Here is a 19,555-nt window from a genome sequence, read left to right as displayed (position 1 = left end):
ACCTCAGTATTGCCCTGACAGTAGAGTGAGTATTTTGGGAGTATTTTTGTATAGGTTTAGCCAATTGAGGTTATTTTTGGAAAACAGACATATATGTATATTTTGGGAAACATTTTAGCACTTTGGTATTGTATATAATATGGTTATGTTTATTTGATTTCTGCTTCTTGCTGCTTAGGTTGATGGTTGGGTTTAATCCAGTTTGGTATCAGAGCATTGTAAATTTTACAGTATAAAAAAAAAACCCCAAGTTAAATAGAGGAGGTCGTTACATAAGTATTATGTAATTCATATTACACAACCAAAAGATACATCCATATGACCATATTACATACTAGTATTTAAAACATAAACCTATATATTCTAGTATCTTACATTAACTTAAAATCACGAAACTAAACCCTGCCCTAGGGCTTACTAAGCTCGATCACCAGAATGACCTGAAAAGTTAATATATCGCTGGGGTGAGACACTTCTCAGTGAGGACGAGTAAAGTATAACAGTGTGTGACATATGAGTTTTAATGTATATATCCAAAATATAATCGTATGATAAATAATAATAATAATAATAACAATAATAAGAATAATAATTGAACATGTAGAGGCCTGGGAAAAATAATAATAAAAGAAAGTGGGAAAAAAATGGATGTTTGGCTGGGAGAGGAGAAAACCGACGATGGTTTTCTAGAGAGGAAAGAAAACCGGCGACGATTTTATTTTTGGCTGGGGGAGGAAAAAACTGTCAACGATTTTCTGGAGAGGATAGGAAACCGGAAACAGTTTTTGGAAATTATAGTTGGACGGTAACGGGTAAACGGTAATTTTGGGCCGATTAATAGAAAATCGACGACGATTTTCTAAGAGCCAGACAAAATCGTCGACTCTTTTGCACGGTTTTGTCTGGTAGTGCTAAAGATATAAAGAACCGAGAGTCATTTGAAGAATTAAAAACAAAACTCTCTCTCTCTCTCCTCTCTCAAACCCTACAGTCCTCCACCCTTCTACCTTCGATTCCGGCCCCGTTAAGCTCTGTTTTGACAATCAAGAACCACCACAAGGTTCCTGGAAAGATTCTCTACAATGTAGGTGGAGCAGATTTTTAGTTTGGAGTCCTGGGACACCACTCCAAAACTAAGGTAAGGGTGTTAAATATTGATTTTAATGGTTAATTGGAGTATTTAGGGCCTAGGGAATATTAAATTATGGAGATTTAGTTGATTAATTTGGGGAAAATATAATTTCAGGGTTTTGAGCCTTGGACGCTAAGGGGCATAAATTTAGAAATTTAACCAGCTTCTCAAGAATCAGGTAAGGGAATAGACTAAGTTAGGTATTTTCAAAAAATTTAACGTATATTATACAATATTTGTTTTAGAAATTATATGTATGAAATAATTAGTTTTGGGAATACTGATGTTGAATTAAGGAAACCTTGATTTTAGATTTAATATTATTTTGTCAGTAAAATATATTTTCCAGGTCAGATAACATGATATAGTAGTACTCACTTGTGGTGTGTGAGTATAAATGATTTCATTGCAGACTTATAACATGATTAGAATATTTTATGTTTTCACAGAAAAAACATGATTTGACAATAGTTTTAGAAAAATGATGATCAATATAGAAATTAAGATATTTTTCAGTATATTATGATAATACAGTCAGCGTAGATGTCATGAGAATTCAGCTAGCGCAGATGCCGAAATATAACAGCCGGCACAGATGTCGTGATTAGTTTTATTATGATTCATTCAAAAAAGATGAAATAACAATATTATTCAGAAATATGTAAAAGCCAGATCTTATTTCAGATATGTGAAAATGTTATTTACTTTCAGAAATATATATATATATATATATATATATATATATATATATATATATTGTAATGCCCCGACCCTTTATACGGCCCCAGAGTGCTACTATACATACATAACCTGTACAACTTGATAACATACATCAAATACCTGCCCTAAACAAGGACATACAGGTATATCATACTGATCTGTACTTTCATATATTGCAGAAAACATAAACATTCATATGGATTCTAATAGACGTACTAGAGTATCTAACTGTTCCTTACATACATTCATCCGTACATAAAACATAAATTGTATTACATTCCCAAAAACCCATCCTGGCTAAAAATTCAAAACTCATACAAAACTTACGTCAACTAACCAGACTCTACGCTCCAAAGTCTTTTTAGAAGACTAGAACCGATTTCCTATAACTCCTGAAACAAAGGTTGTAAGATTGGGGTGAGACACTTCTCAGTAAGGAGGAAGATATTACATCAGTGTGTGATTGCACAGTTATATTCTTGTTTGAAAACAGTTACATAGATTGAACATCCTCAATACTGTAATATATAGTACATATATAATTCCTCGATAATAGATAACTCAGCATCATTACAAGTGAGAGTTCCCGAGGTTAGGGTAGGGTACAGTCTCATACACTGTATAATCCCTCCGCCCGGTACTCAAATCTGTGACTTTGCTCATTAAAGCTTTTAAATCATGTATATGCATATTTGGAACACCGTCCAGCTTGAAACTATCATTACTATGCTAGTAATTCCCCGTGGCAAGGGTTGTGCGATAAGAAAGCATTGATCGAGCCTTGTTCGTACAGGAATTGTCAGACATCATAACATACTACAACCCGATTTGGCCATCACCACCCTGATCCCTTTGACCAGTGGCCTTTCTTACCAAGCCGACTACTAGATACCCACACTAAAAAATAATTGCGTGTGGTTGCACTATACCTCTGTTTTGGAAATGGTACCGAGCCTACATAATATGAGCTTTTTAAGGCTTCATATACAATTGAGTCTTAGGCTCTGTGTAACAAGCTGAGGTCCCAATATCATATATATAATTTACATTAAAACATAATAACCTGTGCAATTTCAGTATTTTTCATAATCTCATTCATGCATGCTTTCATTCATACTGTGGTAAAAATCAGCTCGTAACCTCTCGATTTTACCCTTTTCTCATACTTGGCACAGTATCTAACCGGCACCTGTTTTATGCATTTTATGATAATCACTTGGAACCTTAGTCCCCATAGGTCATATACATATATCTCAAATCAGTATAGATTCAATTCATATCATATGTCACACTTATTTGATCACATATACATTCCATATAAATGGTTCGTAAAATATTTTTCTGCTGCAATTTAAGAGTTTCAAGCATCTCCTACTTTAGTATTAGTGCAAATAAAGTAATTTTAAGAAAGTTGGAGATCATATGCCAAAAATCTCATTTTTTCCAAAACCGTAACATCGTGAAAACCGTAAGAATCGACATTTATACCCAATAAAACTTTACAAATAAGCAGTCAACAAATTCATATAAACATAAGGTACATATCCTGTGGTTTCGTTTTCTAAAAATACTAATGTAAACAAATCCCCTTACCTTAATCCCGAAAATCGAAACATGAACAAATCAATCCAAAACAACGACTCGAGATTCTCGAAACCTAAAAATCGAAGAATAATACTTCACTATAGTCTCGATTACTACATAATTACCGAACCAAAAACAAAATCGGATCCTTACCTCAATTTTAGGGAAAAACCCGAAAGTCCTCAGAACAAAAATCTGATTCGCTTAACTGTATAGATTCTCCTCCTAATTAGCAACGTCGGATCATTGATTCCGATAATAGATGACACAACATATTAGAGAGAAAGAGAGGGTTGGTTCGAGTTCTAGAGAGAGAGAGAGAGAAGATTTGAGTTTCTTCCTCATTAAGAAAACTAAATGATATTTATAAACAAGGTTGACCCGACTAGACTCGTCGACGAGTTGGAGTTCTCATTGTCGAGCTGAAGAAGGGTGTTCGTCACCGAGAGAATTACCTCGTCGACGAGCCTGAGATTTCAGAATTTTTGAAAATCCCTCGGTATCTTCTCGTCGACGGGCCTTTGTGTCTCGTCGCCAAGCAACAAAAGAGACTTCATCGATGAGAAAAGGAGCCTCGTCGACGAGCTCTGCTGTTTTATCCTTTTTAATTTCCCTTCTCTTTTCTTTATTTTATTTTCCGGATTCGGGTCCCTACATATATATATATATATATATATATATATATATTATGTGATATGTGTCACACCTCGAACCCGTAGATGGGCCCGAGGTGTGATTTTAATAACCTAACATGTCTTTGTATCAGTTGAAACATACATGATACCACACTGAATGAGGGTCTGATCCCGTGGGGTACACGTAAACCCTATACACCTTCAAATACACATACATATACATACACATCAAATACGCAGCGGAAATGTTCTTTCTATACATACATCATTTCGTACATCGTACCATACAACATACCATACCAGAGTCTATACATAACTAGAACCTACATTCCAAAATACCATACATACCCCAGGTGTCTACAAAACCCAATAGTGACAATCCAGTTACAGAATCTGTACTTACATAAATACTCTACGTAGCCAATCGACACCCACGCTTCCGAACACTAGGATGCTAGTTACGGCTACTCGAAAGACCTGAAAAAAATTTGTATATTCGGGGTGAGACACCTCTCAGTAAGGAAGAAAACATGTTATATCAGTGTATGACATATGAGTGTTATTTCAATGTAAAACATAACACAATACAATACAGTACAATACAGTTCCAGTATTTTTCACAATCCAGTTCTAATACATATGATACCCAAACATACGGTCAGTGTCATTACACTAAGTACCTAATTACTTTGCAATAACCGAAGCCTCATGGCGATAACATTGCCAATACAAGCACCCGATAACCTACGATAATCGAAGCCTCACAGCGATATCGTTGCCACTACGGTGTCAACTCACACCCATTGGTGACCAGCCGAAAAGATAAGGTGATATTTCACACCCTCGGATATAGAGCCGGACACTCTCGCCCACGGTAATTAGCCAAGACATGGCGTCAACGTACGGTAATTAGCTGCCCCTAACTAATTTACAAAACCTGGAATAATTTTGGAACTCATGTTCCTATACTCATCATAGTATGGTAATTAGCCGCCCCTAGCTGTTTTACAAAACCTGGAACATTTTACATACAACAGTTCATTCCACACTTATTTGGTATACAACAAATCATATCGTTTTCAGTTCAAGAATATAGTTTAATACAAATATGGGTACAGTCATCTCGATACTACAGTTTTAATACAACATACGATTCTTTCAAAAAAATAGAGATGATACTCGAAACCCCCAAATTTTCCTAAAAATTGTAATAGATTTTCCCAAATAAGTAGCCAAAACATACATACAATCGTAAACTACATGTTTATAGATTCCGATTTAAAAAATAATTAATATAAACAGAATCCTCTTACATTTTCCCAAATACCAAAATACGAACTCTACGGCTCCAAAACTACGAACTGAGTTCCCAAAACCTAAACATCCAAGAAATATACTTCACTATAATTCTTGCTACTACATATATTCTGAAACGAAACTGAAATCAAACCCTTACCTCAGTTTTGAGTCAAAACCCGAAAATCCTCGAAACAAATTTCTAATCCGCTAAAAACGTAAAGATTCTCCTCCTGATCCACGTGGTAATGTCGGATCGTTGATTCTAGCAATCGACGGCCTGAAATCCTAGAGAGAAAGATATGATTTGAGTTCTAGAGAGAGAGAGAGAGAGAGAGAGAGAGAGAGAGAGAGAGAGAGAGAGAGAGAGAGAGTTTTAGCTTTCTTAGCAATGAAGCAAGTGAAAAAGATATTTATAACCCTTTAACCCGGCCAGCCTCGTTGACGAGCCGCAAAAGGAAGTTTGTCGACACCAAGGTGGCCTCGTCGAAGCCAAGGTGACCTCGTCGAAGAGCTTGAGATTTCAGATTTTCCCAAAATCTCTCAACATCTCCTCATCAACGGGCTACTGAATCTTGTTGCTGAGTTACCCAAAAGACTTCGTCGACGAGCCCTACAGATTTTACCTTTTAAACTTTCCTTCTCTTTTCCTCATTTATTACACTTATCTTGGGTCAGGTTCTTACAATATGTATTCTATAGTAGCAGAACCCGGATGGTTACGTATGTTAAGAGGACGGTACCGTAGCAAGCTAATCAGATCGGTGTAGTAGAATACCCATTGAGTGCCGACCTTAGAGGTTGTTGGTGTAGTAGGCTGGGTGGACCAGACTGGGTATAGCCGATAGTGCAACCACACTGTTCAGGAAGTGTGGGTCGGTGGCCGATTAGCCCAGAAGTGTAAGCGGTGTAGTAGGATACCCATTGTGTTATTGACCCGCTAGAAGTTTGATGGTGTAATAGGATGGGCAGGCCAAGTTGGGTGGGCAATTGTACATAGTTATGTTAAGTTTGACTTAACCTAGTAGGCTAGCCAGTGTTAAGTTCAGCCTACGGGCCGCACAACCTGGATCATGTGGGGTGAAATCATGATACCCAGATATACATTCAGGGAATAATTTCAGTAATATACAGATTTAACAGATGATTTAAATGATATGAAAATTCATTATGATATAGTATGTTTATAATCAAAAGTACATATTTTTATGTATGATCAGTTATAGTTTAAGATATATATATATATATATATATATATATATATATATATATATATATATATATAATACAGTTATACTACTTGCAGTCTATGTTAATAATTTGATAAAACTTATGCTGTCACACACTGATATTAGTCTATTTTCTTTACTAAGAGATGTCTCACCCTAGCATTACAAATATTTCAGGAAATCCCGATAGACGAGTGGAGCGAGCTCCGTGATAGAGGAGTTCGTTAGTACCATCCAGCTGCAGGGTAAGTAATCAAATCAGACGCAGGATAGATTTTTTAGGATTTATATGTGTGTATGTAGAAACAGTGAAACTTAGGTATTGTATATAAGTCAAGTATATATTATGGTTTCGCTGCTAGATGACATATGTATATAAACAGGTATTTTTTTGGTATCCATGGGTCCAAGTTGACTTTGACTTTGATAGCATGTCATAATATCAGAACTATTATGATAAATATTATAAAAAAAATAGCAGAAATTTCGAGTCGTTACAGAACAGGTACAAGTAGACAGTATGCATATATTTACCATAAAGCAAACCTCATCATCTGCATACATATATAAGTGATAATGCACAAACACTTCATTTTATATGGTGCCCAGTTACTTTTCATCACATGGTGCCAAAGTTACTTTTCATCACATCTGCTTAGTTACCTTTCAACACATGGTGCCCAGTTACCTTTCATCACATGGTGCCTATATAACTTTTCATTACATGGTGCCCAGCGTACTGAGCATTCCTTCCCATCGTTCTCAGTACGTACATCGTGATAAAGTCCCAATGTTACAATAGAATCTCACAGATATATCACAACAGAATCTCATAGTTACAAATCACAACCACTCATTTCATATAAAATATACATATCACATCAACCAAGCAGGTAAATACACCACAACCATAATATCTATTTCATTAATAAAATCAATCTCATGCCACGCAATTTAAGGATTTAAACTGTACTTTACAAAACTGAGCTGGTCAACCCTACAAATTACTTTGATCCTTTACATAATCTATAAGATAATCCAAGCTAATATTCTAACCTGATCAACACGTCCACTACTTTAATCCTATGCTCTCGTATTCAAGTTTAACCGGCTAGTTTTGAAGATAATAACCCATAACCTAACCCTAAGCCCAAATACTCCTTTTTTAAACGGTTGGATTTGAAACAAAAGCCGTAAACATATACATATAATTATAAACTCCTTTTTAATCGGTAGAATTTAGAAAAGAACTAATATAATTTATTCCCTCGACCTGTTTACTAGGAGAGTTCCTACGACGCTCCTAAAGTCCACCCTATGGCGATATGGAGCCCAAAATCCTCAAACCACATTTTACCAATTTAATCAACTCAAATCCCATATTAACAACCATTAAACATCCCCAGGCCCATACACCCTATTTAATTAATTACATGCTAGACAGATAGTTCATTTCTACCTTTACCTAAACTTTGGGGTGATACCTAAAAAATCCCGTTCGAAAATCCACTTCGCTAGACTTGCAAAGAAACGTCCCTAGGTCCTCATGATAACTTCCGATCGTCGAATCAGACGACAAACAACAATAAATCGTAGAGAAGAGGTGGGGCGTCGATTTAGAGAGAGAGAGGAAAAAAAAAAGTTTCTTAACCATTAAGCAACTAAAATATCTATTTATAGGCCGTTGACTCGGCCAACTTCGTTGACAAAATGGTACATTCATCGACGAACTGTAGAAGGATGTTCATTGATGAAAGAATGGGTTTGTCGACGAACGTGAAGCTTGAAACTTATGTAACTCAGTATTTTTTCGTCGACAAATCATAGAAGGGAATTCGTTGACAAAAATAGGGGATTCGTTAACAAATCCTGTTGCTTTGCTCCTTTAACTTTTTCTTTCTTCTTTTCTTATTTATTTCCCTTGTTTTCTGAGTTCAGGATTTTACAACACTGACCTAACGACATACCAAAAAAAAAAAAAAAAAGAGTAAAAAGATATATTTAGTTTCTTGAAAATTGCCCTCAAGGGTTTGGTTATAGCCATCTTTTTGTATTTCAAATTTAATTAAGTTGGATTTGGAAATATGAAGTTCTTAGAATAAGTTTCATTCAAATTTATTCAAATCAAAATTGAACATTTGAATTTTAAGTCTACTAGAGTAAAATTAATATACACCTGCAAAATACCAAATATTTTTTTAATAAAATTATGTACTATTTTTTTAGAGAGGATTGCCTAAATAAACAACCTTAATAACATAGTTTTGGTGCATTGTTAGGATAAAACTAAGATCTAAATTTAATGACTCTCATTTAATATTAATATGAGGCTCTGATATATTAGACAAAGATTATTTAAAAATAATGCATAAATTCATACAAGTCATTAACAAAAAATCTTTCTACTTTTGTGAATTCTTATGACTCGTAGGCGTAATCAGAGGAGACACAGACAGAGGTGGTGGGTTCACCCTACGACGGTTGCCGCCGCCAAATGATTGGGGCTTGTTGGTCACGCGCCGGTTGTGCGCGGGGAATTGAAGTTGCCGAAGGGGCTTTCTAAAATAGTTGAGGCCTCTGCCGTCTACGCTCTCTGCGGCATTAGCCCGCGAGTGTCACTCGCTAAATCGGTGCAATTAAATTTCGAAACCCTCCCCAGTCCCCAGTTCGTCCTTTTCCTCCGAAAAGCACGCAGCTGCACTGACCTCCGCCCTACTTCTTCTGGGTTTGATCTTTTGCCCACTTGAGGAATGTATTCTTCTCAGCTATTGAAGGCTCTGCTCTGTGTAATAAATAACTGAAGAAGAAGAAGAAGAAGAAGAAGGAATTGCAGCAAGAGAAAGGGATTTTTTTTATTGAGGGTTAGGGTCAGAATCGTGCGGTACGCAGCACGCTATGCTCGTTCGTCGTGGTTATTTCTCTGTTGGTGTTTAGAGCTTCAATCTTCATGCTTTTCCTGTGATTCGAAGACGAATAAAAGGAGGGAGGTGGGGTTTGGCTTTGTGGTTTGTTATATGGGGATTTGCCATTCATTCTGCGATATATTTCCTTATTTTCTCTTTCGGATTATACCATAATAAATAACCCCAACCCCCTCATTCTTTTTGCTACAATTATTATTATTTTCCCTCGTCAATCCTCAGCAACAAAAGCATGCATTTATCGGAAGTACAACCTCCTGTCCTTCCTCCTTTTCCTTCTTCTTCTGCTCCTCCTCCTAACCCTCTGAAGCGAAACTTTGATCGCATGAATTCTAAAGAAGAAGAAGCAGAGGCAGCAGCAATGTCGGTCGATGCCTCGGACTTCAACCCCAGAAGGTCTCTCTCTCTCTCTCTCTCTATTGATTCCGTTCACTACTCCCACCCCCAACCCCGGTTTATTTTTATAATAACGAGCTGTTCTCTTTTTAAATAATTGAAATAATAAACGAAGTGTTTTTTTTTTAGTTACCAATGGAGGATTTTTGAAGTCGCAGTCCGGCAAAACACAATTGCCGTACTGGACACCGGCGCCGGCAAAACCATGGTTGCAGTGATGCTTATTAGAGACATCGGCCAGACTATCAAGTCGGCCTCTGATAAGAAAATCATAATATTCTTGGCTCCCACTGTTCATCTAGTTAATCAGGCACGCACGCATCTTCTAAACAAGGGAAAAATTAGTTATCTGAAGTTTAATTTATGCATCCCCTCTCACTTTGGTTTCTTCTCTTTTTTTTTTTTGGTTTTTTTCCCCTCTTATATCTCTTTTGTTCTCTCAAAAAAGTGACTTTTTCATGGCAGCAATATGAACTCATAAAGCTTCATACAAGTCTTCAAGTAGGAGAATACTTTGGAGCAATGGGTGTTGATGAATGGAATTTAACTTGCTGGGAAAAGGAAATTAATGAACATGATGTAAGTTTACTCCTTTAATTAATGGCTCACAGGCTCAGTTATAACTGTAAATAGTTATGTGGATTAATAAATTATCAGTGACTACTTATATCTTGATGATTTTATTTTATTTTACATGTTCTCTGTTTGATCTTATGTGTATTTATTCTTTTTCACAATATCAACTTGGCTTCCTCTGGTTTATTGGGGTATCTTTCCCGGTTTCCCATCCTCTTTACCTTCGTGTTATAATTTTTTGTTTTCAAAGTCCCAAACATTTGTCCGGCCAAGATGAATCACTTTGTTTCTTGTCCATTGTCACGTACCATCTGCTTGTGTTCTTCTTTCTTCATCCCATTTTTTTTTTTCTCTGCAATGACTTGCTACGTGTGGTCTCTTGTTATCTGCAGTTGACAGCCTTTGATATATTTGCTAGTGTTAACGTGCTTACGGAGAAGTTTTATTTGTACAACATAAATAAATCTGACCTAGAAAGTGAAAACGTTGGATAATAAAACCAGCACGATGGATGATATGTAGGCTGGGCACTTTGCTTGTTTTTGATTTGCAAAATGAGGTCAAGGTTTTGCAGCTTTTGGATAATGATCTTGAAGTGTCTTCTTGATTAAACTGAAGCATGCAGTGGCAGAACTATGGGGCAAAAGTCATCTTTGAAACAAAACTCAGTATCTGTTGTAATTTTCACAGTTATTTCCTTTTTTTTTTTTTTTGTAATTTCCACCGTTATTTCCTTGCTCACTTGAGGTAATGGGTTCAATTCTTCCATTTAATAATAAATTATGATTCTTGATAAGATTATGCATGGTTGAATTGATAATTTTTGAAATTTCCATTTGCATGGTTTAATGGCATAGATATGAAAGAGATAGTACTTAGGCTGTGCTGAAAAATATAAATTTGCTTAGAATCCTAAATGCAACACAATCTTTACAAACTCTATGTTAGTGCTGAATGCTAATAATGTTGTGCTAATGCACATCCTTGTTATAGGTGATGGTTATGACACCCCAAATTCTATTAGATGCCTTGAGGAAGGCATTCTTGAGTCTGGAGATGGTATGCTTGATGATACTTGACGAGTGCCATCGTACAACTGGTAATCATCCCTATTCAAAAATAATGAAGGTAAACAATATTATTTATTTATGGCTATAGAATCTTTATTTTACCTAATTATCTATTTTTCATATTTATTATTTTTATTTTTTTGATAATTCAATTCATTGTTGATTACTATCTTGATTCAATGAAGGAATTTTACCACAAATCTAGAAACAAGCCCAAGGTTTTTGGAATGACAGCATCGCCCGTAATTAGAAAAGGTGATTTTTTTTTTTAAAGAATATGAGATTTGATGTTTCTTATGTTTTTGCTGCCAGTGACTGCCACTCAAATCATTGAGAGAGGAATAGGCGCAATGTGTACTGGATTTTGAGATGCATTCATTCCAATATACTTTCAAAACCCCTCTAGAATTTTCACTCGTGGGATTATTAGATTTGAATCTTAGGTCAGATTGGAAGTTGGACTCCTTTTATCCAATAATTAAAATTTCTTTGCAACAATATTTGGACATATGTTTTTTTAATCATTTATTTAAAAAAGTCTGTCTTGCTTTATTAATTTTTATTCTTTAGTGATTAGACAGTCAAATACAAAGGACAACAGGGAATAAAAGAAGAGGAGATGGAAAAGGAATAAGATACACAATTAGTATGTGAGGTCTTTGTTCCATTTGTGTTATAGTTGGACAAAATAACTTATTCAAGTGGTTTAAAATGATTGTAAAAGCTCTAGTAACGCTCAAGCAAAGAGCAAACAATGATTTACTATTTAACACTATTCTTTAAGCTGGTGCATATGTCTTTTATTCCTTTGCGTCTAGCCTCGTAACGATGGATTCCTTTTGTGTTTTAGTTAATGTGTGGTAGTTATTTTGTTGGCAGGCTACATATTCTAGAAACTAATGTCTTCCAAATAGGATCTTTTGAGCTTATTATGCTTTGTTTGAGTGCATTGGGAACACATATCTTGCTTGGAAGCAATGTATGTGTTGGTGCTCAGATACGTCAAATAGGCAAAGCTGCTTGTTCTACTTTGGACAATGCAAGTAAAGATTCTAGTTCATGAAAGTAGTGCAGTAGCAACCTTAAATATAAAGGCATAAAACACTTAAAGGAAAAGGCGTGGAGTTGGTCGATATTGATGATTTTATGCATATCAAAAAAATTTTGAGGAGATTTAAAATGAATGATTTTGGTATATACATGAAAATGATAATTTTAGGAATGGATTGGGATGACTATGAATAAAAATTTTAGAAAATCGTTATATAATCAAATATAGCAAAAGTTGTCTTGAGAAAGGAGGTAGTTAATATTCATGCTAATGCAGCCTACATAGGTTTACATGAATATGTATATGAAATAGTCAAAGGAATAAATGTGGAAGATATTTTTTTATAGGAGACTTACAAGCCACGTGGGAAAAGATAGTGGCTTATATAAGATGATAAAAGGATGTTACAGTTTGTAATAAAGACAAATTATGGGATAAGATTTTAGATTTCACTATGTCATACAAACTTGTGATAGCAAATACATGTTTAAAGAAGAGAGGTGAACTAATTATGTTCAAAAATTGGTTGAAGAATAGTAAGAGTTACTTCAATATAAGATGGATATAATTAGGGTAAAGCTTGAGGACAATATATGTTGCTCAATTTTATGTATGTGCTATTCCCTGGTTTGCAAGTAGGAAGGTGGGGAAGGTAGTCCCCAGAGGTCCCCTAGAGAAGCATTGATTGGTGTTCACCATTTGAAGAACATTGACTACTAGATTAGAGACTTGACTGAGAAGGGATATTTGGCCATTGTTCCTATTCTTGAGGTTAATCCCATTGTCATCTTAAATGATTCTAGAGTGGGTGGGGATGATGCAGAAGAACTTCTATTGGAGGATAGGAGAGCTTCCTATTCTCAACAAGGTATTCTTCGCACTCCTAGTCAATCTAAATTTAGCGATAATGTTGTATTCCATTGGGAGGAATCCGTTGAGGGAGATTTCATTTCTATTAGCCCTTTTGGGGGGTGAGGGACAAAAGAGACAAAAACTCCTAGAGGAATGAGATTAAAGCTAGTGAGTCCCTTAGGCTGAGATGAAATTGGGGTTTAGTGCACACGCGAGAGGGAGAAAAAGAAGGTTAAAAAACAACCAAGGAGACACCAACACTCCTAAAAAGCCAAAGTGTTGGTATCCGACATTGACAGGCGCCCCACGCAACCTGATACATGTACAAAGCATGTTGGAAATTCATTTCAATGTTTTGATTTTCAGACACGTCTTGGTCATGGACACATTGCGACAATACACTAACACGTCTAAGACACTTCTGAAGCAAAAACATTGTATTTTGTTCCCTTTAGTCCCTTTATACAAGCCTCCACCCACCCCCCCCCCCCCCCCAAAAACAAAAAAAAGAGGCAAATATCAAGACTCAAGATCCTCTTAGAATTTTGAATTGTAGTGCAAGATTCTTAACCTTGCCACTGGACCTCCTAACTTGCTTCTCCAAAGACATCCATTCCCCTTCTAGGTTTGAAACATGCTTTGTTCTTGCTTGGCAAAGGGGGGCATTATGAGAGGGTTTAAAGAATAGTAAAAGTGGCTTCAATATAAGATGGTTATAGTTAGGAGAAAGCTTGAGCGCAATGTATGTTGATAATTTATGTATGTGCTATTCCCTGGTTCGCAAGCAAGAAGGTGGGAAAAGGTAGTCCCAAGGAGCCATTGGAGAAGCATAGATTGGTTTTCTCCATTTGAAGAACACTAGCTACTAGGCTAGAGACTTGACTGAGAAGGGATCTTTGGCCATGGGTCCTATTCGTGAGCATAATCCCATTGTCATCCTATATAATTCTAGAGGGAGTAGGGAATGATGTGAAGGAACTTCTATTGGAGGATCAAAGACCTTATTCTCAACAAGGTATTCTTCCCACTGCAAATCAATCTAAATTTAGAGATAAGGTTGCACACCATAGGGAGGAATCCAATGAGGGAGATGCCATTTCTAGTAGCCCTTTGGAGGGTGAGAGGCAACAAAGGAGACCCACAAAAACTTCAAGGGGAGATGAGATTAAATCTAGTGAGTCCCTTAGGTTGAGGTGAAAGTTGGGTTTAGTCTTCAATCCGCATACAAGAGGTGGGAAAAAGGGAAGAAGGTTGAAAAAGAACTAAGAAACATAGTGATGGAGGACCACCTGTACCCCCTGGGCCACCCATTCGACACACGTATTTTAGGTGTAGGTTTAGGAAAGATGTGTATGGAGGACCTCTTTGTATTTTTTTAGAGACTTCTTTTAGTATTTGGGTTTAGTTAGGTCCTATTTATAAATGTCTTAGTTATATTAGTGGTTTAAGTGCTAGATGTGCTAGGGGATGTATAGTTATTGTTTGAATCAGATTGCAGTTTCCCTTTGAAACTACCCCAGCCGGCATTGCTACACCTCCACCATCATTGGATTCCGTACCCCTTGATCTACCACCAGCTGGAATCCCATCGCTAGAGGTCCATCGCAAGTGGTTCACGCGCTCCATGTGACCACGCGTGTGGGAAGTTGAATCCGTACCCCCTGATCTACCACCAGTTGGAACCCCATCGCCGGCAGTCCATCGCAAGCGGCTCGCGCGCTCCATGCGGCCACATGTGTGGGAAATTGCTGGAATTCCTTGGTTTTGCCCAGACTCGTGAGATATTGCTTCTCGTCTCGAGAATTTGAACTGTTACCTGATATTATGAATCTTTCTGAGGAGAAATTGAGTTATCAAGTTTGATTTGCATCCTCAGATCACATACAACATCATATTGAGCTGCTTGAGCAAATTTCAGACTTTTGAAGCATCGTCAACATTCAGATCAAGTTCCAACTACTGTTTGGCGGTAGTTTTCCTGAAAATCTGAGAGTAGGGACTTGAGAAATTGTTGTACTTACATTGGAATTTAATGATAAACTCAATTTGTGCTCCAATTCTTTGGCAAGGTGGCCAAACTCTCACATTTTCTTGACTATCGTTCGTATGACTAAGGAAAATTCGTAGTTGCATAATTCCAAGTTTCATATTACCCTTTTAAAAAAATAATTCTTCCCTTTGTTTTGTAAATTCCCTTAGCTAATTCATCATTGCATCCTTGTTCATACCCTTACCTAGTCAATCCCATGTTGCCATGTCATGTGAGACCATATCCATTCATATGCAATATGTCCTGTAGCTTCATGTTTGTGCATTTTTGTAATTATAGGATTTTATATCATTCATAGTCACGTTTAGTCCTCCTCAGCTCCATTGCAGCATATTGCATTAACCATGGTCACCAACAAAATCATTGACCCTAATTCCATTGAACTAGCACTCAATGACAACCAGTCCTTGTTTGTCTAGTTAGACACTCTTCAGGAGTCCGTGGAACAAAAGTTTGAGCACCCCACATAGTAGTTTGACCAAGTATTGAAGATGTTAGGTAAGCGCCGTATTGTGGAAGATATAGAGCCATCTGTTAGGCAACCTAATGACTCCCCATATTCAGTAGGGTCAGCCTAGGGTATACTTCCTACTCTTGGGGTTCCTTTTAGTACATAACAATATAAGTCAGACTCCAAAATAGAAAGATAGGCCAGTGCAGCCCTCCAGCCTTAGGTTTCTAGAGTCTAGGTTTGAGGAAGGTAACCTTGAAGAGTTTAATGATGTGGGATAGCAACCTAACCATAGATATGCTCCACATTCCCCTAAGCAAGGTTGGGAAGACTATGGAGATGTTACAAAAAAGGTCATGGTGGATGTGTGTGCTTATGATAGAAAACTCGACCCAAGCTCCTTTTTAGAGAGGGAGGGCTTCTTTAATTGGTACCATATATGAGGTGAGGATAAAGTTTGGTTTGCTAGGATGAAACTTGTAGGACCGGAAAAGAAGTATTGGCAGGGTTGGGTGAACCTCCTATTACCTAGTGGGAAGTGAGGAGACAACGATTGAAAGAAAGGTACATCCCTCCTTCCTTCAAGAGCTAGTTGTTCAGCGAGCTTTTGAACCATAAACAAATCACTACTGTAGCTAACTACATTGATCGATTTGAGGAACTGATGCTTAGGAGTGATGTTGTTGAGGTCACACATCACACTGTTTGTGAATGGTCTTAAGGAGGATGTCAGGCGAGAGGTTGAGTTGTTCTCTCCAGAGTCTTTAGAGATAGCCTATCAAAAAGCACTTGCCATCGAAAGGTACCTCAAGAGCTCTTGTAGGTCTTCATCTCAGGTGAGTGAGTGACATCAGTCCAAATTCTTTCCTCGCCCTATACTTGCCATTCCTCAATCTACCCTTTGAGAGAGTTCTGTGAAGCAACTAGAGTCACATCATGTTGTTTGCTCTATGGACCTAGTGTTGCTCAAGCTAGTAGCTCATATGTGCAGTGTCTAGTTGCCATGCTAGATGTCATATTGCTGCCCATTGTCGCCAACAAGCTTTAGATTTAGAGCGTGAGACTGATGGTTTGCCCAATTGTGAGGATTAGGTTGTAGATGCTATCGAGTGTTGAGTACTCAGGAGATGAGGGTGAGCTTGTAGATGATTTTGAGGATGACCGCCATGTTACTTTGGTTAGGTGTGTCTTGTCCACTACCATGGATAGTGAGAAGTGGAAACATACCACTATTTTCCACACTTTCATTCGTTATGGAGAGAGGACATGTAAGCTTGTTATTGATGGGGGTAGTAGCATGAATGTGATCTCCAAGGCTGCTTTAGGAAGATTAACCTTAAAGGAGAGCCACACCCTTAGCCTTTTAAGGTGAATTGGGTAAATAGGACAAATATACCCTTTATTGAGAGTTGTCTTGTACCCATTCGGATGGGAGATTATAAGGATAGGGTCTATTATGATGTACTCCCGATGGATGTGGCCCATGCCGTGTTAAGGCATCCATGGTTATTTGATCATGATGTCACCAATCATGGTAGGTAAAACAATTATGTGTCTAGGCACAAAGATAGGAACATCATTTTGACCCCTACCAAGCCCACCCCCAAAGATCCTAAGTTAAGGAACAAGATAGTCCGTCAAGCCCCAGTCCAAAGAAATATTCACTTGCTTGATCGTTGAACTTTTGAGTGAGAGAGCTTAGAATATAGGTGCATTTTAGCTGTCATCGCTTGAGAGATTCCTCCTAAGAATCAAAAGTCTTTATGTGAGTGCCCACCTGAGGTAGGAGAGTTGCTGGCGGAGTTCTCTGATGTTGTGCCTAGTGAGTTACCACCTATGTGTGACATTCAACATACCATAGATTCATCATTCCAGGTTCACAATTACCTAACTTGCCACATTATAGGATGAACCCTAAAGAGCGTGCTAATTAAATAGGCAGGTAAGAGAATTCCTTGACAAGGGCTTTGTGAGACATAGCCTTAGTCCATGTGCTGGACTCGCTCTTCTAACTCCAGAAAAGGATGGTTCTTGGAGGATGTGTGTGTATAGTAGAGCCATCAACAAAATCACCATCAAGTATAGGTTCTCTATCCCTAGACTTGAGGATATGCTTGACGTGTTAGCTGGTTCTAGTTGGTACTCCAAGATTGACCTGCGTAGTGGGTATCATCAAATTAGAATTAGACTGGGAAATGAGTGGAAAACAACCTTTAAGACTGAGGATGGTTTATTCGAGTGGTTGGTTATGCCATTTGGACTTTCTAATGTGCCTAGCTCTTTTGTAAGGGTTATGACACATATTCTACAGCCATTCATAGGAAAGTTCCTAGTGGTCTACTTTGATGATATACTGGTCTACTATAAGTCTAGGAAGGAGCACTTGACACATCTTCATAAGGTCTTTGCCTCCTTAAGGGAAGGGAAGTTGTTTGCTAACCTTAAGAAGTGCAACTTCCTATGATCTAGTGTGCTCTTTTTTTGGTTTTGTAATTTCTGTGCAGGGAATAACCATTGATTCAAAAAAGGTTAGAGCCATTAGAGAGCGGCCTCATTGGAGATACTACTTGTTACCCCAAGAGTTTGTACTCTTCTCTGACCACCTTGCTATGCAATATCTGAGCTCGCAGAAGAAGTTAAGTGCGCCGCATGCTGCTTGGGTAGAGTTCCTTAATGAATACACTTTAATTCTTAAGCATCGTTCTAGTGTTGAGAATAAAGTGGCTGATGGCCTTTGTAGGGTAGCAGTTATTTTTTATATCTTGAGAGCTGAGGTCATTGGGTTTGATTGTCTAAAGGACGAATACTCCACTTGCCTTGATTTTGGGATTATCTTTCAAGAGGTGAGTGAGGGCCACTATAGGGATTTTGTAGATCTCATCATCCAGGAAGGGTACCTATTTAAACGTACTAAGTTATGCATTCCCTACACTTCCTTTAGAGAACTTTTAGTTTGGGAACTGCATGCCGGAGGGATGGATAAAACCATTGCCGAGTTGAGGATAGGTTTTATTGGCCTTCCTTAAAGAGGGATGTTGCTAGGATAGTGTCTCAGTGCCACACCTGTCAGTTAGCCAAAGCTAAGAGACACAACACTAGCCTTTATACTCCTCTGCCATTGCCATACATGCCTTGGAGAGACCTAAGCTTGGATTTTGTTCTTGGACTCCCCAAAACAGCCCGAGGACATGATTTCATATTTGTTGTTGATAGATTCTCCAAGATGGCACATTTCATTCCATGTAATAAGACTTCTGATGCATCTTATGTAGCTAAATTGTTCATTAGAGAGGTCGTCAAATTGCATTGGTTGCCAACCTCCATAGTGTCTAATAGCGATATCAAATTCTCTAGCTACTTTTGGAAGAAACTTTTGGAAAATGTGTGGGACTCGCTGTTTTCTTCTGCTTGCCACTCCTAAACTGATGGGCAGATTGAGGCTGTGAATCGTAGTCTTGGCAACCTACTTAGATGTGTTGTCAGAGAAAAACTGGGTCAATTGGGACTTGGTGCTGCCTACTGTTGAGTTTGCTTATAATAATTCTGTGAATAGGTCCATAGAGAAGAGTCCTTTTCAGTGTGTTTTCGATTA

General features: G+C 37.6%; 1 protein-coding gene across 1 annotated transcript in view; it reads left to right on the top strand.

The window, feature by feature from the left end:
- The first annotated feature begins 9,004 nt into the window (after positions 1-9,004).
- LOC131150800 (endoribonuclease Dicer homolog 3a) overlaps positions 9,005-19,555 on the top strand; it is a 32,134-nt gene continuing 21,583 nt past the window's right edge. Inside the window, exons 1-5 of the mRNA XM_058101770.1 lie at positions 9,005-9,913; positions 10,043-10,223; positions 10,379-10,492; positions 11,483-11,617; positions 11,745-11,814. Of these exons, the coding sequence (XP_057957753.1) occupies positions 9,750-9,913; positions 10,043-10,223; positions 10,379-10,492; positions 11,483-11,617; positions 11,745-11,814 (664 nt within the window). The 5' untranslated portion in view covers positions 9,005-9,749. The remainder of the gene's footprint in view (positions 9,914-10,042; positions 10,224-10,378; positions 10,493-11,482; positions 11,618-11,744; positions 11,815-19,555) is intronic.

Source organism: Malania oleifera, chromosome 3 (assembly GCF_029873635.1).
Source record: "Malania oleifera isolate guangnan ecotype guangnan chromosome 3, ASM2987363v1, whole genome shotgun sequence".
In the NCBI taxonomy this organism is placed as follows: domain Eukaryota; kingdom Viridiplantae; phylum Streptophyta; class Magnoliopsida; order Santalales; family Ximeniaceae; genus Malania; species Malania oleifera.
This window is presented reverse-complemented; position numbering and strand designations above follow the sequence as displayed.